Genomic DNA, 26267 nt, shown 5'->3' on the forward strand with positions numbered 1-26267 from the left:
TTTCCTGACATTGTGTAGTCGCACAAAGTAAAGGAGCTTGTTGAAGCCGGCGGGGAGCAGTGGGGGTTGAGAACATGTCAGGGTTTTTTTTTTTTTCTTGATTGACCTAGTGTTTTGTTTTGTACAATCTGTCTAAATATAGACAAAGTCTTTCTTGCCAGGCCTCTATAATTCCATTGTACATAAGGGAACTATGAACTATTTATAAATCCTACAGATGTTTATATACAGACTTGCAGTTTGTTTGAGGGCCTGTCTTATATTAACTACCTAATTTGGTTACAAACTCTAAACTGGATGTGTTTAAAGCTTTAATGTACTAACAAATAGCTCGCGAAGACATTAACCAACAACGTCAAATGAAAAGTTGACCACCACCATGTCAGTTTTTCCATTAACACTCATTCTAATAGTAACCTATGCCTCTTGTCTTGTTCTCGGGGGTTTAAAAATAAGTCAAACAGAGCACAGAGGTACAAAGAGCCAACGATGATTATACAGTAGACAGACCGATAGACGTATCAGTGCCAGGCTCTTAAAGAATGACAAGTGCACAGATTGGCTGAGTGCAGACATGCCACAGCCAGAAGGGTGCTGGCATTCGTCTGACACATTGCACTGCAAAGTGACATTCAAAACCAATGGTTTTAAAAAGATTTCACCTCCTTCTAGTAGTTTATAAATCAAAGAAACATACCATATTATTATAAAAGTGACAGGTATAGCTAATCCCGAATTCTCTGAAATATTGTTAACTGACATCCCATTTCTCATCATCTACTTGTTAGTGGTGAGCTCCCCAACACAAAGCCTGTACAGTGGGGCCAGAATCCAGTGATGAGGCCTTCATGTTTTATTGGAGAAGAGCAGGCCCATTGTCCCAAAAGCCACCTCAAACCACACTCCTCCGCCTCACGCCTCGCTGACCCCGTCCCATCGCATCAGCGTCATAGAGCTCCACAGCACTTAGCTTGTGTTCCCTGTGTCCTCTGTGCCTCGCTGCATATCCAACATGCGGCTCCAGCTCTCCTTCTTTCAGCTCAGAAGAGACGTTCGAGTCTGATTAAGGGGAAAAAATATTCGTTTTGGAAAGGCTATATCACTTTAGATGTGTATAACTGATGATGTTATTGAGAGTTTTTAGATTTTGATTCGTGTTGTGAGTGACTACTCTGAGTTCTGCATACACATTAATAGGCCACAAAAAAAAAAAAAATTGCTTCGACGTACAGACTGGAATACACTACACTTTTGTACAGATTTAGAGTCGCCAGTTGGCAGATTTGAGGTGACAGATTTAATAGAAAACTGCATAGTGTATGATGGGTGCATGGGGAATTTTTTTATATTATAAAACATGTTTGTTATTTTGAGTCGATTTTACAACATGTATTGTAATCATCTCTGAGTTGTGTTCAGAACAGCTTTAAAGTCTGGCATTGTGTGATCATTAGTCGACAAGTGTATGATGTCTGGTGTTTTAAAATCTTTTACAATTTAAAAATGTGTGTAGTGTATTCCACTATTCTTATGTTAAACATAAAAGAAGATGGAAGAAAAATACTTTGGAAGTCAATGGCAACCACCAACTGTTTGATTCCCAGCAATCTTCAAAATCTTCTTTTATGTTCAACATAAGAAAACAACTCGTACAGGTTTGGAGTGACATGAGGGTGAGTAAATGATACCAGAATCTGTATTTTTGGGTGAACTATCCCTTTAAGGGGATTTCTCCATAACAGACTGAAATGCTCTGGTTTTAACGCCTTCACTGATTTGGCAGCGCACACAGACATTGGTCACCATGTCTCATTGTAACATCAGCTTGATGTCCAACTGGGATTCGAACTGTTCTCAGTCTCAGGAAACTTTCCTACTCGGCCAGTTTAGACACCGAACACCTAAAAAACAAAGTCATCACAGTTCATTGCCTCATGGTCAGGGACATTTTGCCTCTATAAAAACAAACCAAAAATCTCTGGAATAATTGTTGATGACAAACAGAATAACGGTAAGTGTTCCTTGCATCAATACAGTCTATTTCCTGTTTACTTCTTGATGGCCTCTTTTGCTTCTTGAAGCAATGAGACCTTGTGACCAGAGGATATTAGTATACCCTTTAGCTTTCTCTTGCATCTGTATTCTCTCGATCTGCCAAAAGCTCTTGTGATAATCTGTCATTTCCTCTATCTATTGCCATCTGTCTTTTCTTATATAAAAACAAACAAATCCATGAAGATACCCACAAATGATAACAAATGGTTTTGTATAGTTGTAATCAATCTTTAAAAACTGTAGGTCTTTTCCCCCTTTTGTTCACATATTAGTTAAAGTTGTACTATGTTTTCTTGATTCAATAGCTATTTATTTTATGTCCCCCCTCATATTTTCACAAGAGATCCCATGTTTCCTGTTTAAATTTGGAAAATGCACATGAAAGGTTATGCTGTTAAAACAAAGGGCAACACATTCCCAGAGAGACAAATTAGGATCTGATACCATGGAACCCTGGCTTTTTGACGCTGTCTTACATAAACATTCCATGCATTTAAAAAATACAATCACAGCCAAACTGTTTGTTAAGGAACATCTCATGAAGACTATATATAATATAAAAACCAAGAACTGAAATAGTAAATATTTTGATGGGAACATCAAAATTTGGCCTCATTCCTTGTGCCTAGACTGGCTGCCAAACAGGACAAATTACAACAAACTCCCAAAGAGGCTCTTCAGTGCTCCATCTCAAATAATTGGGCTTAGCTACTGAGAGAAGCAAACAGGAGTTACTGTGTATTCAGACATATGTGAACAATTTAAATGAACTGAGACTGTCCAATTTGAAAAGACACAATGATTATCCTTAATAATATCAATAAAAATATTATAATTATTCAGATTATTATTCAAATTATACAGTATATTAAAGAGTCTACAAGACAAAAACTCTGAACTGTTCTCCAGTGTTTTTGGAAGTGTGCTATTCTGAGCCTCAACAATATTTGTGTTATTTTTATTTATAAAATATTGAATCTGATTTTAGGTCATGCACAACATCACTGTACAAACCTTAGTCAGGGAAGATGCCATACTGAATTTTACAGGGATGAAAACGAGGCTGTGAGAGACAGGCTCAAAGCCTTTACATTGGTACTCTCTCCTAGTTCACAACATTTTTTTAAAATAGTACAATCCAATGAAAATGCTGTACTTTTGTCCTTCACAGCCTCGCATAAAGTTTAATATGGCACTACCCTGAAGTCTATGAGTGCACAGATTAAAGTTTTCGTAGTAATGAATGATTTTAGGGGACGGTCACCATCAACAAAGCTTTTTTAAGACTTACCATCCAGCACAAACAGCTTTTGAGACAAGCTTTTCTGGTGGCTCAAGCAGAACTTCATATAGCCATTTTAAACCTCTCGCACGGCACAGACTGCAAAGTAGAACTGCAGAAACACTGAAAAATCAGTCAAGAGGAACTGATCTCATCAAATATTAAACAGAAGTCGGGGAAGTGATTCAGTGATGCATGGGACTGTTAAGGGCTGGATAAGGGGCGTGCATGATGGAGCTTAAGTGTGCATGCATATGTTAAGATTTACCTTCTCAACAGATATTAGAACAATAGTTAAGGCTCATCATTTGGTATTCCAAAAATGTGAACATGTTGTGAAGACTAACTTTCATAGTTTAATATTGCAACTGCCACAATTTTTTTTTTTTTTTTTTTTATGATACCTCATATTCTCTGGAAACCATTCTGATATTCTCCCCACATCAGTCTGTCTCAGTTTAAACAGTGATTTAGTAGACAGTGAGGACAATCACATGGAATCACTGGAAAAGTCAGTACATCCCAGACTTCCATAGAACTTGGGACTGGGCGCTACACAGCTGTCCATCACATCTAAAGTCTGTCTCAGCCTCTAAGAAAGATGAATATTTCATAATGACCCTCCCTCCTGTATGGACCTGTCAGCTCCTGTTCTTTCCACAACTGCACAACACACTCTCCCTGGACTTAAGAGGACGGTACAGTTTGCATTATTCAGACGTTCCATGCTGTGCACTTTCTGTCACTTTAAAAAATGGGGTCATATTCAATGATAAATAAAACAGCCTAAATGTAACCATACATGTGTGAGATGTGCATGTTGCTCCATTGCCTGTTCAGTTTTGGAACCATGCGCTTGTACAAAACTTGTCTTGACTCAGCTGCAGAGAGGGAAACTGCAAGTGCTAAAAGTTTTTTAAACACAACCCCTATCACCCTTTGTTGTTTACATAATATTGGACACAGTTATGCCCAGAGAAGTGAACCCAATGTGTGTGGAGTGGTAGGATTAAGAATGAGGAACAAAAGGCCTATTGACATCAAATGGTTGACAGATCTCCAGGAGCACAGCTGCTTGCTCAGGTCAAGCAGTATTAATCAATGTGATTATAATAATGATAATAATAAGCTAATTGGCTAATGTATATAACAAAACAGTTATCCTGTAATTTATCCTTTTTATTAATTTTAACTATTTTATTAATCTTAATTATCGCCTACACGTATTTTTTTTCCAAAAACACATGATAAAGTATTTACGTCACTATGAAGAACATATTGTGGGATAGGTTCCATTAATTTTAATGTCAGCTCAGAGTATTATAGTTTGAATTAGATTTCATTTTTATATTTTCCATTTTAATTTTTGTTAACGCTTTGGTAAGTTTGTTGTGTGTTTTTACAGTACAGTTTTTACAGTAACATATTTATATTTTTCATTATATATATATATATATATATATATATATTATGAAAATTAGAAAATTAGAAATATTGTGAAATTAGAATATTGTGAATATTGTGAAAAGGTTCAATATTGAAGACACCTGGTGCCTTCTAATCAGCTAATTAACTCAAAACACCTGCAAAGGTCTTTAAATAGTATCTCAGTCTAGTTCTGTAGGGTACACAATCATGGGGAAGACTACTGACTTCACAGTTGTCCAAAAGACGACCATTGACACCTTACACAAGGAGGTTAGGACACAAAAGGTCACTGCAAAAGAGTCTGGCTGTTCACAGAGCTCTGTGTCCAAGCACATTAATAGAGAGGTGAAGGGAAGGAAAAGATATGGTAGAAAAAAAAGTGTACAATCAATAGGGTTAACCGCACCCTGGAGAGGATTGTGAAACAAAACCCATTCAAAAATGTGGGGGAGATTCACAAAGAGTGGACTGCAGCTGGAGTCAGTGCTTCAAGAACCACTACACACAGACGTATGCAAGACATGGGTTTCAGCTGTCACATTTCTTGTATCAAGACACTCTTGAAAAACAGACAGTGTCAGAAGCATCTAAAGACAAAAAGGACTGGACTGCTGCTGAGTGGTCCAAAGTTATGTTCTCTGATGAAAGTAAATTTTGCATTTACTTTGGATATCAAGGTCCCAGAGTCTGGAGGAAGAGAGGAGAGCCACACAATCCATGTTGCTTGAGGTCCAGTGTAAAGTTTCCACAGTAAGTGATGGTTTGGGGTGCAATGTCATCTGCTTGTGTTGGTCCACTGTGTTTTCTGAGGTCCAAGGTCAACACAGCCGTATATCAGGAGGTTTTAGAGCACTTCATGTTTCCTGCTGCTGACCAACTTTATAGAGATGCTGATTTCATTTTCCAACATGACTTGACACCTGCACACAGTGCCAAAACTACCAATACCTGGTTTAAAGACCATGGTATCCCTGTTTTTATTGGCCAGCAAACTCGCCTGACCTTCACGTATTGTGAAGAGGAAGATGTGATATGCCAGACCCAACAATGCAGAAGAGCTGAAGGCCACTATCAGAGTAACCTGGTCTCTCATAACACCTGAGCAGTGCCACAGACTGATCGACTCCATGCCACGCCGCATTGCTGCAGTAATTCAGGCAAAAGGAGCCCCAAGTATTGAGAGCTGTACATGCTCATACTTTTCATGTTCACACTTTTTAGTTTTTTAGTGGCCAAGATTTCTAAAAATCCTTTCTTTGTATTGGTCTAAAGTTACATTCGATTTTTCTGAGACTGAATGTGGGATTTTCCTTAGTTGTCAGTTATAATCATCAAAATTAAAAGAAACGTTTGAAATATATCAGTCTGTGTGTAATGAATGAATATCATATAAAAGTTTAACTTTTTTGAATGAAATTAGTGAAATAAATCAATGTTTTGATGATATTCTAAATATAAGACCCCCACCTGTATATATAAATATTTCCTTGGCAAATACATGACAAAAATGTGTTACATTTTTAAACATTTTATTGTAGTTAATGTTTGTTTTGTTTCAAGTATTTTTTTTTTTATCATACATTTGTAGTTTTAAAGGTAAATTTCATGAAATGTAATAATATATATTTGAAAAATTTGCTTTCAGATTATGATCTCTACCATGGTACATCTGAGTTTACAGTACATTTAACATCACTGTAAAGAAATAAATCAAACCAAGAAATCTAAATCATACACCATACATGTTTGTGCAATGAAATTGAAAGGACTGCGCTTTTGACACGGGCACGCTAAATTCAGGCTCATCCAAAGTTTTGTTTAACTTGTCCTTTTCAAACAAGTCTAATATATAGACATATACCCTCACTCCTATCCCCGTCTCCTCTTCCTCAGCGGGCAGTATTTCCCAGTGTTTAGAGCGCGGTGGGGGGAGGCGATGTCATCCGTCAGCTGATGTATACCACCTGCCTTGGCCTCTGCCTGACCCTCTGCCGCCCCCACAGCAGAGGCATTCCACAACCTTCCAGAATCATGTTTATACTAAGGAAGATTAGACAACCCTCCCCTTAGACTGAGCTGCGCAAATGACCAGCCTCCGCTTCGTGCCTCTTTATCTAATGAGGCAAAGTGAGGGAGGCCAGCCAAGAGACTCTCTCTCAATGCCACACTAACAGCAGGATCATGTTATTGTATTGAGTCATTTTGTGAGGTCATTCTGTATCATTCTGAAATATTAGACAGAGTTGTGTTCTCTTATATAGATATATGCAATGTGTCTTATTTGAGAGAACGTAAACCTACTCAACAAATCTCCAGTAAGCAAAGAAGACAAACACCACTCTCGCCATCATTAATTCCCCACACTATAATAAAAAATAAAAAAACTCAACCAGCACATTTGCTTCTTTTCACTGCTTGATGACTTCCATTTGGAAGTTTCATTTATTGATATAGGATACATTATAGTGAAGGTGAACATGACACAGTGACAACAAAATTTTAGTTTAGAACCATTTCTCTCTTTTTAAATACTTTGTTGCAGTTGAGTTGAGACAAAATCACTCAATGTGTAGCAACAGCATAATGGAAAAACATACAGTTTTAAAGTCTTTTTTCATGACCTTCAGTGTGAAAACTGTAGTTTGGCCTGACTGTGCTGACAAAAAGTACAGACATAGCTGTGAAGCCATTTAAATAAGGTGGCATTTAAATCAAGGCTTTGTTTTAAACATTACATTATCTATAATTTCTTAGGATAAATAATTTATATGTATATTGATGAGATGTGGTTTTAGTAGAGATATATCAATATTAATCCTGTATTAATGATATTAATTTGTGTTAATAATATGTCATGTTTATAATTTCACTCTGGTAATTTTACAAACGAATGACGACAGTAGTGTGCCATGTCTGAATGAATGTCAACAGGAACAGGATTGGGATATTGGGGTTATTGCTTCATCTAGCGGTGATGTTATGACATAACAAGTGACAAAGATTGACCGTTGTCGACTCCACACCATAAAGGGAACATTTTGGTCAAACTTCATTTATAAAATCCACTTATTCATCATTTATTTGATATGTTGTCTATCTTATTGTCTTTTTATAGCAATACTTCTGTAGAGGTTTAAATAAACTTTGTGTAAATGTAACTTGAAAAATGCCTTTAAATTGTAACTTGGAATTCAGATTAATACGCCTTGATTCGTATCTAATTTGATTCGAGTCAGAGAGTCGATAACTTACAGAGTCAAAAAAGTATCAATATTAATAAATATCATCTAGTTTCTTTGCTATGGAACAGAGTCGTGACGGTGTAGAGTAGGCTAACGTTACATCATGTTCTTACATCACAGTTCTCGCCCTGGACCGCGCATATGTCCTGTGATATATCTTCTCTATCATTATGGTGTCTGATCTCTACGTTTATTAGTTATATTGTACACACCAGCGTTAAAATTTGTAATTCAGCAGACTGCACATTCCTCCAGTGTCGACCAGTTTGGAGGAGCAGACCGCGGCGCGCGCTTCCTCAAGCTGGACGTTACGCATTACGCAACATCTGTGCTCGCAGCGAGTCCAATAAATAAAACGACAACAATAATAACTGGAAGTTAATAGGCCGTATTTTATATACTGTAGATGCATATTAATCGTGACATATTCATCAGATTTTAAGCCATTGTAATAAATATTTAGATTGGATGTTGGGGTCAGTTTGTCTACATTTTGAGAATAAAATGTGTAAGGTAAAAAAAAATCTTTATGCATATCTCTGTATGAAGGTTAATTTCAGATTTAGGGGACAGAAAATATAATTTAGTTAATAAATAAATTATAAAAAAGGATACAGTTAACCCACAAGAATGTAAATGATTGAAAATGCAGCTAACCTGATAAATCTGCAATCGTAAAATGAAACATTTATTGTAATTATATACACTTAATGTTTCTGTATAAAACCATTCATGAAGACTTTATGCAATCACATATATGCCATATGCATCCAAATGAGAGTTTGTGTCACACTGGCCATATTTTGTGTCTTGTTGGCTCAAAGTCCAATTCTTGTTTTGGCGTGTGTCTGTGCAGAGCTGGACTTCTGGATTCAGCTTGTGTGTTCTGCTGGGTCAGGCTGCAGGCTCCAGGGCAGGGCCTCAGTGGCCCTCCGGATGGCCCTTATCTACAGAGGATGAACACAGATGGGCAAAGCACATGCAGGGATCTGACTCAAGATGTGCTCCTTTATAAGGTGAGGATGTCATCACATCTCATTAGTAGATGCTTATTTGCTAAAGCCACATATAAAAATATCATCTTAACTGAACTTTTTCATTTAACACAAATAAATGTAATGCTTCAGTGGTTCAAACTATAATCAGCTACTTCTGTCCAGGTTTATGTGGTGAATGTGACTTTTTTAACTGCAATGATATTGGGCTGGAAGGGAAAGCACTGATAAATGTAAAGTAATTTGATAATTGAGTTTTTGTGTTATCCTTTCACACAGGATGGGAAGTTAACTGTGAAACAGCAGATGACCTCACTGGACAGCAAATCATCCATTCTGCTCTTTCCCTCAGTATCAGCTAAGTGATCAACTGTCATGGAATATGCAGACGGTGCTCTCTGGACGTAGCCTCTTTGTTGGTTTACCAAATGGAGAACTCCTCCAAGGCACCAAAGAAGAGTAAGCCATGAATGGACTGATGTAGCATTTAATATCCCATCGGATACATTTACTGAAACAATACACTGCTGTTATGCAAGTATATGCCTGTATATACTATTTTGGTGTTTATAGCTTTTATTTTAAGATTTTTTTTTTTTTAATTACTATTTAGGTTTAATTTATTTTTTTATTTTTATATTTCAAGCCAACAATTTTTTTAGGTTTTCATCTGATATTTATATTCTATATTATTTAAGCTTTATTTAAAAAAGTTTTAATAGTTTTAGTTAGCTATAATAACCCTACGTTATACTACCAGGAGGAGCACCTCATGTAAAGTTTGACCAAAGACCTATTTTAGCAGTAAGACACTGTGGATGGTGATCACTAAGCCACACTGCTGTTGTATTAATAGAGGTTATAAATGTTTCAGAACTTTCTAATCCTGGCCTAAAAGGTCTTGCGTAACTGCTTTCTGCACTCTCCCCTGTATCCCAAAAGGGGCAACTTCTTCACAGCCAAACACAGTTGAAGATACAGCTGGAAGCATCAACAGTTGTACCAACAAGCTTTGCTCATATTATTATGACTGGGAGAAAGTGCATTGCTCAATATGGCGTAGAAGGTTCCGCTTTCGAAATAAAAGAGCTAGTCACCAATTGCATCACCGCAGCAGCAGTTAAAAGCAAACAACATTTATGGGAAAGTTTGTCAGATTTCATTACTGATTTGAAATATGTTTTTTTTTTTTTTTTTTTTATGGAAGTTTGTCAAGCACTTTTTGAGATCTCAGTATTTCCCCATTCAAGATAGTAGTTGATCATGCATGTCCAAAGAAGCCGGCAGCAGGCATTGCAAATATGGCCTCAGATCGAACTGACTTTCCTCAAAAGGGAATTTGAAATGTTTTCTGTTCTCTTTACCCCTGAAGGCTCACTGCTGTTTTGGAGTTTGCCGAGGAGAAACTGAAGATGAATCATGTATCTGTGTGGTTCGTGAAGAAGAGGCCAGATAAATGTAAGAGATTTTGGGTTGGGTCTTACAGTAACAGTCCCCCAAAATTACAAGACATTACACCATTGTAAGCTACCTTCTAAGATATTATCATAACTCTCATTTCACCAGCGGTGTTGACAGAAATGTTTTAGCCTATAAAATCTGATGCATTTTTGAAAAGTTGTGACTTTTCTTTTCTATTCCAGAGTGCTCCTCACCAGAACATTCTGTTACCTTGACTTTGAGCTCGTAAAACAAAATCATCTAATAGCATCCATTGGAGAAGATTTGCGTCTTACACTGATAAAAATAATCTGCTTGATTTACTTAAAAAATATGATGAATTCTTTTGCATAATTGTATTACGTAGATCCAACAAGACTAGTCTTTGTACAAACTACTTAATTTTTCTGTTTGTTGAAATAAAATTTGCACATAAAGTTAACTTAATTTTAGTATTGATCTAGTCATTTTTTTGTGTGTGTGATCTACACAACTTTAAGAATCCAAAATGTGTATTTTTGATTGAATCCAACTTAATTTTTACATTTCAATATTACAAATTTCAAGTGGGATATACTGTTTTCAAAATTTGTTAGTGTATTTTAAAGTTACATGTACTCAGGTATTCTAATTAGCAACTGAGTATTTCTACTGAAAGTATAAATGCAAATAGTAATTGTTTTACTACTATAGTAAAAGTTCAACACTGGTACTTGTAAACAGAATGCCAGTAGAATGTATTCATCAAATATAGAAATCTAGTTATTACATTGAAGCTGACATTTTGGCCATTTGAGAGCAAAAACTGACAAGGTCAGTATAAAACAAAGTATAATAAAATATATCCACCTCACAGGTTGAGACATTGTGTACAATACAAAATTGTGCTTCATGGTGGTGACAGAGGAAAGCTCATTAAGTGAAAGTTGACAGGCTTTATTGTCTTCATAAGAAACCATTCAGACACATTTACAGAATATTTTCTATAAAATTGCGTTTTTCAGTCCTGTACAGTAACATACTCTTAAGACTTTAAAACAACACGCTTGCACATGTATGATCATATGTATGATCCCCGTGTGACAATGGAGATCTTCTAAGAAACCTACATTTCAGTTTCTTTGGGTTTCTATTGAAAAAAACTCACATTGTGCAATATAGTTTCTGACTTCTTAACTGTCATCTTTCCTTCAACTGCACCTTTAACATTAACACTCACAAACATGGTCCCTATATGAAATAGGATTAGTGTGACTTGAGAAAGTGCACTGAAAAAGACCTGAGAAATTGAACAGTAAAACTTTACCAGAGGGACTCAAACCCTCTACATTCAACAATGTCTGTATCGCTTTTAGGCCAGTAAGCTGATCTTGTGATCGTGGATTTTGGAGGACATGTTTTTGTTAACATCCTCCAGCTCCAGGAAGATCTTCTGAAATACCTCAAAGGTGTATTTAAGTTTCTCTGGGTAGCTTAGTTCCAAAGCATAAATAAGGCCCATAAGGTAGGAGCAAGCATGTGCTACACTGGGAATGCAAAAAAGGACCTCCGCTCCCTCAATGGCTATTCCAACTTTCTTCTCGAGACCTCCATCCCTGGCTTTGCTGACCACAAAGATGTTGAGCACAAATGAAGTGATGGCCTCTTGGATGGCTGCAGCATCATCGTCATCACAAACCTGTGAAATAAACCAGAGAGAATTGAACCTACTGCTTTGTTTGCTAATGTGAAGAATGCATTTAAGCCAATTTTTTTCCCACATGGATTTGCCTACATTTATAAACAATTACAATCTTGTGTGAATTTAAAAATATTTATGTGGAAAGACACACACACACACACACAGTGTGTGCAGAATTATTAGGCACGTTGATTTGCTGATCATATTTTATTCCCAGGAACATTTTCCCAATTCCAAACCATATTAAACTTAACTACTATTAATTTAATCATTTATAAGTGATATATAATTGTACATGAAGGTTGGAAATGAAAACGCCTTATATTCAGGTGTGCAGAATTATTAGGCACGTTTTCTTTTACAGATAAAATAAGCCAAAAACGAGATTTAACTCAGATTGAAAAGTCAAAATTATTAAATCCCCATGAGAAGAATCCAATACTAATGCAATACTAGAGATTGCAGTTAAAGCATGACCATTGGACAGTAACATGCTCATTGGGTCAGCAGGGTCAGACAAAAAAACGGTAGAGAAGACAAAACACATGATAACTGCAAAAGAATGAAGAATTAAAGGATTAGTTCACCTCCAAGTTGAAAATTGTGTCATCATTTACTCACCCTCAAGTTGTTTTAAACCTGTATAAATTTCTTTCTTCTGCTGAACACAAAGAAAGATATTTTGCAACTTGGGTTTCATTGACTTCCATAGTATATATTTTTTCCTACTATGGAAGTCAATGGGACCCAAGTCTGTCTGTTTACAGACATTCTTCAAAATATCTTTGTGTTCAGCAGAAGAAAGAAATTTATACAGGTTTAAAACAACTTAAGGGTGAGCGAATGATGACACAATTTTCAACTTTAACTGTGAACTGTGCAAATCCATCCCATATAATCCAGATGCTAGATCTGAGTACATCCAGACCCTAAATGAGGAGCAAATTGGGTGGTCTCTCTGAGGGTGGTGGAAGTCAGTTTCGAGATTTGTCATATACTGGTAGCGGTGAGGAGCACAGCTTCCATTTAGTTGTGTTTGCCTCTCTGTCTGCTTGTCTGTCCTCAAAAATGTAAAGAGAAAATATATATTTATTTATCAGGACAATCATTTGTAATCTTAAAGGGATGGTTGATTATGATTTCACTTTTTTAACTTTAGTTAGTGTGTAATGTTGCTGTTTGAGCATAAACAACATCTGCAAAGTTACGACATTCAAAGTTCAAAGCAAAGGGAGATATATTCTTTTAGAGAAATCTATTTTTAAGGACTACAACAAACGGCTGGTAGAGACTACAACGGCTTCCACTCGGGTTGGTGACATCACTAACCCTAAAATGTACATAAATCCTGCCCCCAGGAACATGCAACCAGGAGCAGCAGGTCATTTGCATTTAAAGGGACATACAAAAACTGAGCTTTTTTACTACATGCTATAAAAATTATCTGTGTGTTATGTTGAGCAAAAACTTCACATACTCTGAGGACATAAGAGATTTTTTTTACATCTTGTAAAAAGGGGTATTATACCACCCCTTTAACCAAACAATACTACAAATTAAGGAAAGACGGCAGCTATTTTTTGCCTGTTTACATACTGATTGCCCTTGTCCATCCTGGAATTCCCTTAAATCACATTTGTTAAAGAAACATTCAACTAACAAGTCACCAAAAGTCATTTGTTTTGATTTTGAACTTTACAGAGAAGGATTACTTTCAACACCTATGACATCTTTAAACAAAACTGTATGTGCACTATGTCTTCAGTGTGAGTGTCTTGACTTTTAAATTAATTTATGGTGCCTGTGCATCACACAGATCCCAGCATATTCTAGAGTCATTTTGGGGCACTAACTGAACATAAGTAGATTGGTCAAATATGACAATATTGAGGCCCGTTGTTCTGAGCCATACAATTGTTCAGGGGAGTATGCAACTGACGAATGAAAAGAAGAGAATCTAAAATTACACCATGATTGATCAGATGTTTTTCTTACAGCTTCATCAGGTAAGCATCTTGTTATTTTCTCCACAGGTAATCAGGTAAGGTTGATTTTATCACAGCCTCATCAATGTTAAATAGAAAGATGTGACTTTAAAATGGTGGAAGTAAACTAATTAAGTTTTTTTTATTTTTTAGCTAATGTATGTAACCATGGGATCAACAAAAATAGATTATCATGGCAATGGGAACTAATGCAATGGCAGACTTTGAGCAACCAGCAACATATGGTGCACACCCCTTAAGTCGTCACTTTTTTTTTTTTTTTACAGGACTATAAATTTACTCTGTGAAATGCAAAAAAAAAAAAACTGCCAACTGAGTTATAACTTCACCCCCAGTTTCCTCACTACAATAAATTTATTATATAATTTAAATATAATTTATTGAAAGTTACATACCTTTATCCAGTGTAGCCTATTGTCAGGAGAATCACCTGGTTAAGGACACAGTGTACGTTAATGGTTAGTAACTGACCAATGCAAGAAACCCAATTCATAGCAAATCATAACTATAACTATAATTAAAAATAGTTTCACATTTTCTTCTCTCCACAAACAACTACAGGTAGTTGACCTGCCGATCAGACAGCTAATTGTCTTCAGTTTCATATGAAATGTTTGTGTTTTTTTTTTTTTCCACGGAGCTCAGATGAGAAAGTGTACAGGGAACCGCGTCATGCAGAAGGCAGGATTATGGTCACATATTATGATTGACAGCTGTAAACGCTCTAACCATAGACCGTAAAAACTACCGTCCTAACAAACGCAAACCACGAAGAGAAACAGACAGCGCGCTAATGGGCACTCTTTCAGATCGCATAATTCATGGAGTATGCATTCTGTATGACGAAATACCTATATGACAAAAGTTCATAGGGACATCATATACATATATATATATATATATATAAAACATTAATAGATTGATTGAATAAAGGCCAAAGATAAGAAACGTTTCGTTTTACCCCAAACGAATTATATTTTATCTTGAACCACTAAAGAGACATCAGAGCCAGCGGCAAATGTCAGAAGGTCTAGCCGAGCTGAAGCTGCTCTCGGCGGATAAATGATGACGGAGCTCCCGCTGATCGCATGGAGCTCATCTCTGAAATCGGCGAAACACATTTTTTTAAATAGACGCTGTCTTTATAAATAAACCGCATATTTGAGTTTAAAACAACTACATTCTCGCCTGAAATACTTCAAAAACTACATTTCATGAAACGATAACAGTAATATTTTGAAAATTATCCGAATAAAATGGCGGCTGTAAATGCTGCGTGAACTCAGCTGGCAGCTGTCCCCCATACGAGAGACAAACGTTACCCGCATTCCAACGCATCCAACATCACCTTTTATTATCAGGGAGAACCAAACACTTTCACAGGGAGAAAAAGGAATCCTAAAATAGGCTTCAGTGGCTCCTTAAATGTATTTAGACATATGCCAAGCTTAAAACTGAATGCTTTAAAGCAGCTAAAGTTAGCCACCTAACTTTAACTTACCAGTGTAACCACATGGTAGGCCTAATGCTAATTAGAAAATCCACATACAACAATCTTCAAATTACATTTAAAGCCTGGTTTTTGTACAGCAATTTGAAAACTGTAAAGAATGTACCAACCCAAGTAACATTAACTGTTAATTTGATAGCTTTATTCTTACCCTAAATTCAGTCCGCGTGTTCGTCTTCGTTAGGAATGCAAGGGGTTTCCAGACCAACGAAACAGGAAGGGGAGTTTTTTTTTTTTTTTTTTACCAAGTGAGTAAATAAAACAAGGTATTGTTTGTTGTGCGTGTGTACCTAAAAAGCTTGGCTGGGATTACTTAGATTAATTTAGTAAAGGAATAAAATACACATTTTCTTGTTTTTTGAACAAATGCAGATTAATTTAAAACTAGATATATTAAAGTAAAGACACAAACTTAACATTTTATTGTTGATATCACGCATTTTAATTACTTAACATTTACATCCACTCAGATTAATTTTTTTCAGTGTATGGTCTACACAACAAACTCACACATTAGAAGAATGACTACAAGGCCTTCAAAATACAAAGAGGTCTAAAGACTGTTGCTAGGTCCACTAAATGCAAAATCAGTAAACAGTAGTTATTGTTCAAATAGTAGAGGGGCATTCAGGGTACAGACAACTGAGTAACTGGAAGAAAAACAGTGATGTTAACCTTACTGATGATAATTAAAAGAAACACACCTCTATATATACTCACCTAAAGGATTATTAGGAACACCATACTAATACTGTGTTTGACCCCCTTTCGCCTTCAGAACTGCCTTAATTCTACGTGGCAAGGTGCTGAAAGCATTCTTTAGAAATGTTGGCCCATATTGATAGGATAGCATCTTGCAGTTGATGGAGATTTGTGGGATGCACATCCAGGGCACGAAGCTCCTGTTCCACCACATACCAAAGATTGGGTTGAGATCTGGTGACTCTGGGGCCATTTTAGTACAGTGAACTCATTATCATGTTCAAGAATACAATTTGAAATGATTCAAGCTTTGTGACATGGTGCATTATCCTGCTGGAAGTAGCCATCAGAGGATGGTACATGGTGGTCATAAAGGGATGGACATGGTCAGAAACGATGCTCAGGTTGGCCGTGGCATTTAAACGATGCCCAACTGGCACTAAGGGGCCTAAAGTGTGCCAAGAAAACATCCCCCACACCATTACATCACCACCACCAGCCTGCACAGTGGTAACAAGGCATGATGGATCCATGTTCTCGTTCTGTTTACGCCAAATTCTGACTCTACCATCTGAATGTCTCAACAGAAATCGAGACTCATCAGACCTGGCAACATTTTACCAGTCTTCAACTGTCAAATTTTGGTGAGCTTGTGCAAATTGTAGCCCCTTTTTCCTATTTGTAGTGGAGATGAGTGGTACCCGGTGGGTTTTCTGCTGTTTTAGCCCATCAGCTTCAAGGTTGTGCGTGTTTTAGTTTCACAGATGCTTTGCTGCATACCTCGGTTGTAACGAGTGGTTATTTCAGTCAAAGTTGCTCTTCTATCAGCTAGAAGGGGAAGTCGTGGCCTAATGGTTAGAGAGTTGGACTCCCAATCGAAAAGGTTGCGAGTTTGAGTCTCGGGCCGGCAGGAATTGTGGGTGGGGGGAGTGGATGTACAGTTCTCTCTCCACCCTCAATACCACGACTTAGGAGCCCTTGAGCAAGGCATCGAACCCCCAACTGCTCCCCGAGTGCCACAGCATAAATGGCTGCCCACTGCTCTGGGTGTGTGTTCACAGTGTGTGTGTGTGTTCACTGCTCTGTGTGTGTGCACTTCGGAAACTTGGCTGAATGTCACGTCACTTTCACTTTCTTTTGAATCAGTCGGCCCATTCTCCTCTGACCTCTAGCATCAACAAGGCATTTTCGCCCACAGGACTGCCGCATACTGGATGTTTTCCCTTTTCACACCATTCTTTGTAAACCCTAGAAATGGTTGTGCGTGAAAATCACACTAACTGAGCAGATTGTGAAATACTCAGTATGTATATATATATATATATATATATATATATATATATATATATATATATATATATATATATACAGTATTGTTCAAAATAATAGCAGTACAATGTGACTAACCAGAATAATCAAGGTTTTTAGTATATTTTTTATTGCTACGTGGCAAACAAGTTACCAGTAGGTTCAGTAGATTCTCAGAAAACAAATGAGACCCAGCATTCATGATATGCACGCTCTTAAGGCTGTGCAATTGGGCAATTAGTTGAATTAGTTGAAAGGGGTGTGTTCAAAAAAATAGCAGTGTGGCATTCAATCACTGAGGTCATCAATTTTGTGAAGAAACAGGTGTGAATCAGGTGGCCCCTATTTAAGGATGAAGCCAACACTTGTTGAACATGCATTTGAAAGCTGAGGAAAATGGGTCGTTCAAGACATTGTTCAGAAGAACAGCGTACTTTGATTAAAAAGTTGATTAGAGAGGGGACAACCTATAAAGAGGTGCAAAAAATGATAGGCTGTTCAGCTAAAATGATCTCCAATGCCTTAAAATGGAGAGCAAAACCAGAGAGACGTGGAAGAAAACGGAAGACAACCATCAAAATGGATAGAAGAATAACCAGAATGGCAAAGGCTCAGCCAATGATCACCTCCAGGATGATCAAAGACAGTCTGGAGTTACCTGTAAGTACTGTGACAGTTAGAAGACGTCTGTGTGAAGCTAATCTATTTTCAAGAATCCCCCGCAAAGTCCCTCTGTTAAAAAAAAGGCATGTGCAGAAGAGGTTACAATTTGCCAAAGAACACATCAACTGGCCTAAAGAGAAATGGAGGAACATTTTGTGGACTGATGAGAGTAAAATTGTTCTTTTCGGGTCCAAGGGCCACAGGCAGTTTGTGAGACGACCCCCAAACTCTGAATTCAAGCCACAGTACACAGTGAAGACAGTGAAGCATGGAGGTGCAAGCATCATGATATGGGCATGCTTCTCCTACTATGGTGTTGGGCCTATTTATCGCATACCAGGGATCATGGATCAGTTTGCATATGTTAAAATACTTGAAGAGGTCATGTTGCCCTATGCTGAAGAGGACATGCCCTTGAAATGGTTGTTTCAACAAGACAATGACCCAAAACACACTAGTAAACGGGCAAAGTCTTGGTTCCAAACCAACAAAATTAATGTTATGGAGTGGCCAGCCCAATCTCCAGACCTTAATCCAATTGAGAACTTGTGGGGTGATATCAAAAATGCTGTTTCTGAAGCAAAACCAAGAAATGTGAATGAATTGTGGAATGTTGTTAAAGAATCATGGAGTGGAATAACAGCTGAGAGGTGCCACAAGTTGGTTGACTCCATGCCACACAGATGTCAAGCAGTTTTAAAAAACTGTGGTCATACAACTAAATATTAGTTTAGTGATTCACAGGATTGCTAAATCCCAGAAAAAAAAAATGTTTGTACAAAATAGTTTTGAGTTTGTACAGTCAAAGGTAGACACTGCTATTTTTTTGAACACACCCCTTTCAACTAATTGCCCAATTGCACAGCCTTAAGAGCGTGCATATCATGAATGCTGGGTCTTGTTTGTTTTCTGAGAATCTACTGAACCTACTGGTAACTTGTTTGCCACGTAGCAATAAAAAATATACGAAAAACCTTGATTATTCTGGTTAGTCACATTGTACTGCTATTATTTTGAACAATACTGTATATATATATATATATATATATATATATATATATATATATATATAAATATATATACACACACATATATAGATAGATAGATAGATAGATAGATAGATAGATAGATAGATAGATATGGAAAATTACAATGATTGTTGTTCTCTGAAGATGAGTTTTAACACTTTTTATGACAAAATATATGTAATCTGAATTATAGCAACACTCTTATGATGTGATGTTACTTGTATTGCACTTTATGAATCAGTAAGCGACATGGTCTCAGTACAACCTCAAATAATAAAAATACATAATAAAAAAATACAAAGCCCAGTTTATTAATTGAACATATTGTATATTTAATTAAGCACAATTTACTCCTGACCAGTAGCTATGCATTTTTTGTGGATAATAGGTAACAATATCTGCATTGTTTTGGTGATATAACAACAGGAACATTGATTAATATTATGGAAAGGGATGTGTAAGATGTTATTTTAAAGGCAGTAGTAGACTATACTTCATTTTATTCTATTTTTTATTACACATTTTGCACATTACAATACGGAATATTCCAACTTTAGCACACTAAACAACAACAACAAGAATCATTTTGACAGAGGAGCAAATGTTTTCAATTGTTGTATTATTTATTTGTTATTCATTTATTTTTAATTGTTTTGAAACTTCTCACAAAATCATGTCAGTCTTTGAATCTCCAAAAATTGTCTCAAAACCAAAATAAGAAATGAAGTAAAAGAAAGCAAACGGAATGTCAATACTCTGATCAAAAATACATACATTCGCAAACACACGCACGCATACACACATATACACTTTTATAAAATAAATCAATAACGTGACATCTACAGTATTTCGAACACACCTTTCGAACTTTAACCTTTAATGGGCAGTCAGATCAGAGAGCTGTGATTGGTCGGTTCAGTTGAGTGACGCAGCCTGCGTCATCACAGTGGCAGACGATCCCGCCCATGTTCAGTCACGTGCCCGATGAGCGAGCGGCTGTAGTTAGCGTTCCTGTCCTGTACCGAACAAACACACTAATACCAGCTTAAATATGTCAAATCACTGAATCATTTCTGCGGCACGGTAAGACGTTTCCTGCTGTTGCTCAAGTGTAGCCGAGCTTAGATCATAGATGAGAAAGCGGAGCTCAGCTGTCCATTCAGCCGCGTGAGAGCGCTGCTAGCTAGCCACTAATTTACACACAATGCTGTTACAGCAAGCGGGCTCCTGAGTGACTGACACTGGGTGCCTCTAAAATAGCTGCTCTCTGAATCGTCGACCCGGACACTGTTCATCCGGACCGAGCACGATGAGAGACAGCAGTTTTGTGTTACAGAGATAATGTTAGCATCAGTGTATTTGTTACAGATATCTAGCGGCAGTTAGCTCAGGCATGTAGACTGAAAGCTAATAAACGACGATAGCAATGTGACCTTATGATGAACCAATGCAATCTCTAGATGTTTCAGGAAATAATAGTGCAAACTACTACTGCTGAGGACAAAAATTAACCCCCAGAAATGAAAATTCTGGCAACATTTAATCGCCTTCATGTCAATCCGCTTTCTGTTTTAGATATTTTAAAGAATATTTATTTAGATATTTTAAGAAGTGGCACAGTGGTTTTTGTCACCGTGAAAGTCACTGGAAACCGAAACGGTTCTTCAAAATATCTTCTTCTGAATTCATCTGAATAAATAAAGTCATACAGTGTCACCAGGCTGAACGATCATTTAATATGCGTAACTTAATTGTTTTAAGATCTACACATTTCATGAAATATAACGAAATTCCTGTTACCCCCCATATATATATTAATCTTGGGTTTAGACTGTACATTTAAAATTTGTAGTAGCACATTCTTCATCACATATTAAATATGCTCAGTTTATTATTTAATTAAATGGATAATTCACTCAAAAAAAAGAAAATTCAATCATGATTTACTCACCTTCACGTTGGTCCAAACCAACTTTTTTGTTCCACGCAAGCGAGAAAGTTCAACAGGTACACTTTCAACAGGAGGGTGAGTAAATTATGATAGAATAGTCATTTTTGTTCAGCTATTCCATTAATATGTGTTATCCCCCATACATTTTCCAGGGGGTTTGAGACTAATGCGGGGCACTACGGACCGGAAACATGCAGCAGAAGCGCAACATTCAGATCATAGAATGGGAGGACTTAGACAAACGCAAGTTCTACTCCTTCGGGGTCTTCATGACCATGACCATCCGCGCCACGGTCTACCCGGCCACGCTGATCCGCACCAGGCTGCAGGTTCAGAAGGGGAAGTCTCTCTACACCGGGACCTACGATGCCTTCCGAAAGATTCTGAGAGCTGAGGGTCTGAGAGGACTTTACAGGGGCTTCATGGTGACCACATTCACGCTCATATCAGGGCAGGCGTACATAACCACCTACGAACTGGTAAGGAAATATGTCTCCAACTATTCTAAAGACAATACGGTGAAGTCCCTAGTTGCGGGAGGCTCTGCCTCACTGGTGGCCCAGAGCATTACCGTTCCCATAGACGTCATATCACAGCAGCTCATGATGCAGGGCCAAGGGGAGCATCTGACCCGCTTTAAACTCAAACCCACAATGGAAGCAACGCACTCTGTATTTTTCGGCCAGACGAGAGACATCATTGGGCAGATATTTGCTGCGGATGGCATTCGTGGCTTTTATCGAGGATATGTGGCGTCTCTCCTCACATACATCCCCAACAGTGCCGTTTGGTGGCCGTTTTACCACTTCTATGCAGGTAAGAGATGTTGTACTGACCATCAGCATCACCTTTATTTTTAAATTAACATTATGCTAGTTTTGTCACATGGACAAAAGTCATCTTGGTAATGGCAATATATCCATCCCATTAGAGACTGATATAATGTCAGTTGATTCTGAAGAAGCTGAAATTTGCTCTTCTTGGCTTCACAGAGCAGTTGTCTAAGATGGCTCCCAGTAACTGTCCTCATCTCTTGCTGCAGGCAGTGGCTGGACCTCTGGCAGCTGCCACTGCCTCCACTGTCACCAACCCCATGGATATCGTCAGGGCCCGGGTTCAGGTGATTTACATTAAACGCAGTGTAAGATCAGACAACCTATGCAGCCTGAAATGAAGACACAGTTTTTGTTTTATCCAGCTGTATTTAATCAGTGCCACTTATAGCATCCAAGTGAAAGATATAATACTAACATGTCAGAAAAATATAAAAAATAAATAAATAAAACAGAATGAGTTGGATAAGGATCACCCCCTTGAGTCAGTAGTTTGTTGAACCACCTTGCTTTGATCCAAACCTTTAGTTTGTTGGGATTCGTCTCTACTAACTTTTCACATCTAGGCTTTGCAATATTTGCTCACTCTTTTTTGCATAAATGCTCAAGTTCAGTTCAATTTGATGGTGAGCGTTTGTGGACTGCAGTCTTCTAGTCATTGCACAAATTTTCAGTGAGGTTTAAGTCTGGCTTCTGATCAGTCCATGCAAGGACATTCACCATTTTGCTGTATGCTTTGGGTCATTGTCATGTTGGATGGCAAACCTTCTTCCCATTGATAACTTTCTAGCAGAGGGCAGCAGATTTTTCTCAAGAATTTGACTGTATTTAGCTCCATCCATTCCCATGGGTTCCCTGTTTCTCTGCTGCAAAGAATCATAATGTCCACAGCTGAAAGTCAAATGGCTTTGTGTGCCATTGAGAAGGTGATTAGCTTAACCTGATTGCGTTAACAAGTCATTTTAAGGAGGGGGTGGTCCTTTTTCCAACTCATTTTGTTTCATGTTGCTGTTATATTTTTCAGTTGAATGCTATAAGTGTTACTAATTATATACAGGTGCTGGTCATATAATTAGAATATTATCAAAAGTTGATTTATTTCACTAATTCCATTCAAAAAGTGAAACTTGTATATTATATTCATTTATTTCACACATACTGATATATTTGAAATGTTTATTTCTTTTAATTTTGATGATTATAACTGACAACTAAGGAAAATCCCAAATTCAGTATCTCAGAAAATTAGAATATAACTTTAGACCAATACAAAGAAAGGATTTTTAGAAATCTTGGCCAGCTGAAAAGTATGAACATGAAAAGTATGAGCATGTACAGCACTCAATAATTAGTTGGGGCTCCTTTTGCCTGAATTACTGCAGCAATGCGGCATGACATGGAGTCGATCAGTCTGTGGCACTGCTCAGGTGTAATGAGAGCCCAGGTTGCTCTGATAGTGGCCTTCAGCTCTTCTGCATTCTTTGGTCTGGCATATCGCATCTTCCTCTTCACAATACGTGAAGGTCAGGCGAGTTTGCTGGCCAACTAAGAACAGGGATACCATGGTCCTTAAACCAGGTACTGGTAGTTTTGGCACTGTTTGCAGGTGCCAAGTCATGTTGGAAAATGAAATCGGCATCTCTATAAAGTTGGTCAGCAGCAGGAAGCATGAAGTGCTCTAAAACTTCCTGGTATACGGCTGTGTTGACCTTGGACCTCAAAAAACACAGTGGACCAACACACCAGCAGATGACATTGCACCCCAAACCATCACTGACTGTTGAAACGTAACTCTGGACCTCAAGCAACATGGATTGTGTGGCTCTCCTCTCTTCCTCCAGACTCTGGGACCCTGGTTTCCAAAGGAAATGCAAAATTTACTTTCATCAGAGAACATAACTTTGGACCACTCAGCAGCAGTCCAGTCCTTTTTGTCTTTAGATGCTTCTGACACTGTCTGTTGTTCAAGAGTGGCTTGACACAAAGAATGCGACAGCTGAAACCCATGTCTTGATACGTCTGTGTGTAGTGGTTCTTGAAGCACTGACTCCAGCTGCAGTCCACTCTTTGTGACTCTCCCCCACATTTTGAATGGGTTTTGTTTCACAATCCTCTCCAGGGTGCGGTTATCCCTATTGATTGTACACCCTTTTTTTTTCTACCACATCTTTTCCTTCCCTTCTCCTCTCTATTAATGCGTGTGGACACAGAGCTCTGTGAACAGCCAGCCTCTTTTGCAATGACCTTTTGTGTCTTGCCCTCTTTGTGCGATGTGTCAATGGTCGTCTTTTGGACAACTGTCAAGTCATCAGTCTTCTCCATGATTGTGTAGCCTACTTTTTGATGATATTCTAAAAAAAATTGGGATTTTCCTTAGTTGTCAGTTATAATCATCGAAATTAAAAGAAATAAACATCTGAAATATATCAGTCTGTTTGTAATGAATGATTATACAAGTTTCACTTTTTGAATGGAATTAGTGAAATATTTTTTTTATGATATTCTAATTATATGACCAGCACCTGTACAGCTGGATAAAACAAAACTGGTGTCTGTTTTCATTTCAGGCTGCAAAGCAACAAAATGTGATTATTTTAAGGGGGTGATTCTTTTTTATGTCCATTGTATGTAAAACATTTTTATACTTGCATTGTTTTTTTTTCTGGTGTGCGCTTTCTTCAGTTCTCCCATTTTTACTTAAATTTCTCTTGAACCCCAGAAAACCTAATCGCTGAGTATCTGACTGTTTTTTTGGGGGGGGCAGGTGGAGGGCAGGACGTCAGTCACTGAGACCTTCAACCAGCTGATCAGAGAGGAGGGATTCTGGGGGATGACCAAAGGCCTCTCTGCTCGCATCATAGCCTCAGCGCCCACAGCAATAGTCATGGTAGTCGGTTATGAAACTCTGAAAAAGCTCAGCTTACGCCCAGAGCTGGTTGACTCGCGACACTGGTAAAAAAAGAAAAAAAAAGAAAAAGAAACTTTACAGTGTGTCATCTCCACTATGACATTTTCACTCCACCTTATTTTCCATGTTTGCCTTTTAAATCTCCTCCCTTGTGATGCTTCAGTGTGACAGTGCTGATTGCTTTTGGGTGATTATAAATCTTTTTTTTTTTTTTTTTATCTAATAGTAACACTGCAGCTTTTGAGCTCTGTGTTACTGTCTGTCAATGGGGGAAATGCTGCTCAGGTTTGTAATCAGTGTATGAGGCACAAAAGTTTTTCTTGAATTAATTTTTAAGAAGTATGTGATCTAACAGATTGAATGTTTTAGAAAAATACTATTTTATGACTAATTTATTGCTCGTTGTATAAGTGGGATAAGTCTTCAGTCATTGTTAAATTGTCAGTAGTATATAAACAATATTTCTTTTAAGATTTAATTTAGAGCGCTCACTTTGTTGTTCTGTCCCTAAAAAAGCCTTTTTATCAGTAGCTGTAAAGTTTATATTGTACTTTAAGTTTATGTACCCAGGTCTCTTCATGTGCACCTTGTTCACCTCTGAATGTGCTTTTCGTCGTTTTTGTGAGGTGTTGGGATTTAAAGTTGCCAAAGCTAAACAAATATTCAAGGAAAATCTTTTGCTGACAATGAATAATGAAAAATCTAAACCGATTGTAAATATATGGGGTTATATGTGTGTGTGCCCTTCCATTTTTACTCAGTCTTTCCAACCTTTCTTCTATACCATGAGCCGATGTTTAGCGTAATGTTTGAGCTGCTCTTAAAGCACTGAAAGTAAATGGGGATGAGCGGTCACGCTCTAAAAAGGACAGCTTAGCATTATAATAGTGCATCAAAATATCCAACTTGTGCGCAATATTCAACATTTGGTCAAGTCATCCTTTCGAAGTGGAAAACTTCTGCAAATCTTTCACTCTGTGGAGTATCCCATTTTGGACACTCTGCTACAGTGTTCAGTCAAAGTGGGAACCGATAACACAATGTTAATTTTTGGGTGAATTATCCTTTTGAGAACATCGTATAATGCAGTAAACCATGGGAATAGAAAGACGTTTTTTTTGTTTTTGATGTCTGAGAAGCAGATGTAAGATCTCAAAAGAAAAAAATACCTGTAAATATAAAGTAGAGAGTAACTGTATCCAGAAGGACAGCATTTATAAAGCATTCAGATTCTG

General features: G+C 37.5%; 1 protein-coding gene and 1 pseudogene across 4 annotated transcripts; both read left to right on the forward strand.

The window, feature by feature from the left end:
- The first annotated feature begins 8643 nt into the window (after positions 1-8643).
- LOC113052366 (ornithine decarboxylase antizyme 2-like) lies at positions 8644-16240 on the forward strand (annotated as a pseudogene).
- A 4042-nt stretch (positions 16241-20282) lies between these two features.
- On the forward strand, positions 20283-26267 carry slc25a44b (solute carrier family 25 member 44b). 4 transcript variants are annotated; one of them, XM_026214953.1, is made up of 5 exons: positions 20298-20423; positions 21363-21366; positions 21444-22107; positions 22284-22411; positions 24889-26267. In XM_026214953.1, the coding sequence occupies exons 3-5, from the start codon at positions 21483-21485 to the stop codon at positions 25078-25080; spliced, it is 945 nt and encodes a 314-aa protein (XP_026070738.1). In that variant the 5' UTR covers positions 20298-20423; positions 21363-21366; positions 21444-21482; the 3' UTR covers positions 25081-26267. The 4 variants fall into 4 exon arrangements, with proteins under 4 accessions (XP_026070734.1, XP_026070735.1, XP_026070736.1 ...); XM_026214949.1 differs by lacking the exon at positions 21363-21366 and having other exon boundaries at positions 20283-20423; XM_026214950.1 differs by having other exon boundaries at positions 20297-21366.

This window comes from Carassius auratus, chromosome 32 (genome assembly GCF_003368295.1).
Source record: "Carassius auratus strain Wakin chromosome 32, ASM336829v1, whole genome shotgun sequence".
Taxonomy (NCBI): Eukaryota; Metazoa; Chordata; class Actinopteri; order Cypriniformes; family Cyprinidae; genus Carassius; species Carassius auratus.

Excerpts from the sequence above, each read along its gene's own strand:
- slc25a44b (XM_026214949.1), top strand. The coding sequence starts at position 21,483 with ATGCAGCAGAAGCGCAACATTCAGATCATAGAATGGGAGGACTTAGAC. Across the intron at positions 22,108-22,283 it reads GTTTTACCACTTCTATGCAG|AGCAGTTGTCTAAGATGGCT; the intron begins GTAAGAGATGTT and ends TTGGCTTCACAG. Across the intron at positions 22,412-24,888 it reads TCGTCAGGGCCCGGGTTCAG|GTGGAGGGCAGGACGTCAGT; the intron begins GTGATTTACATT and ends TGGGGGGGGCAG.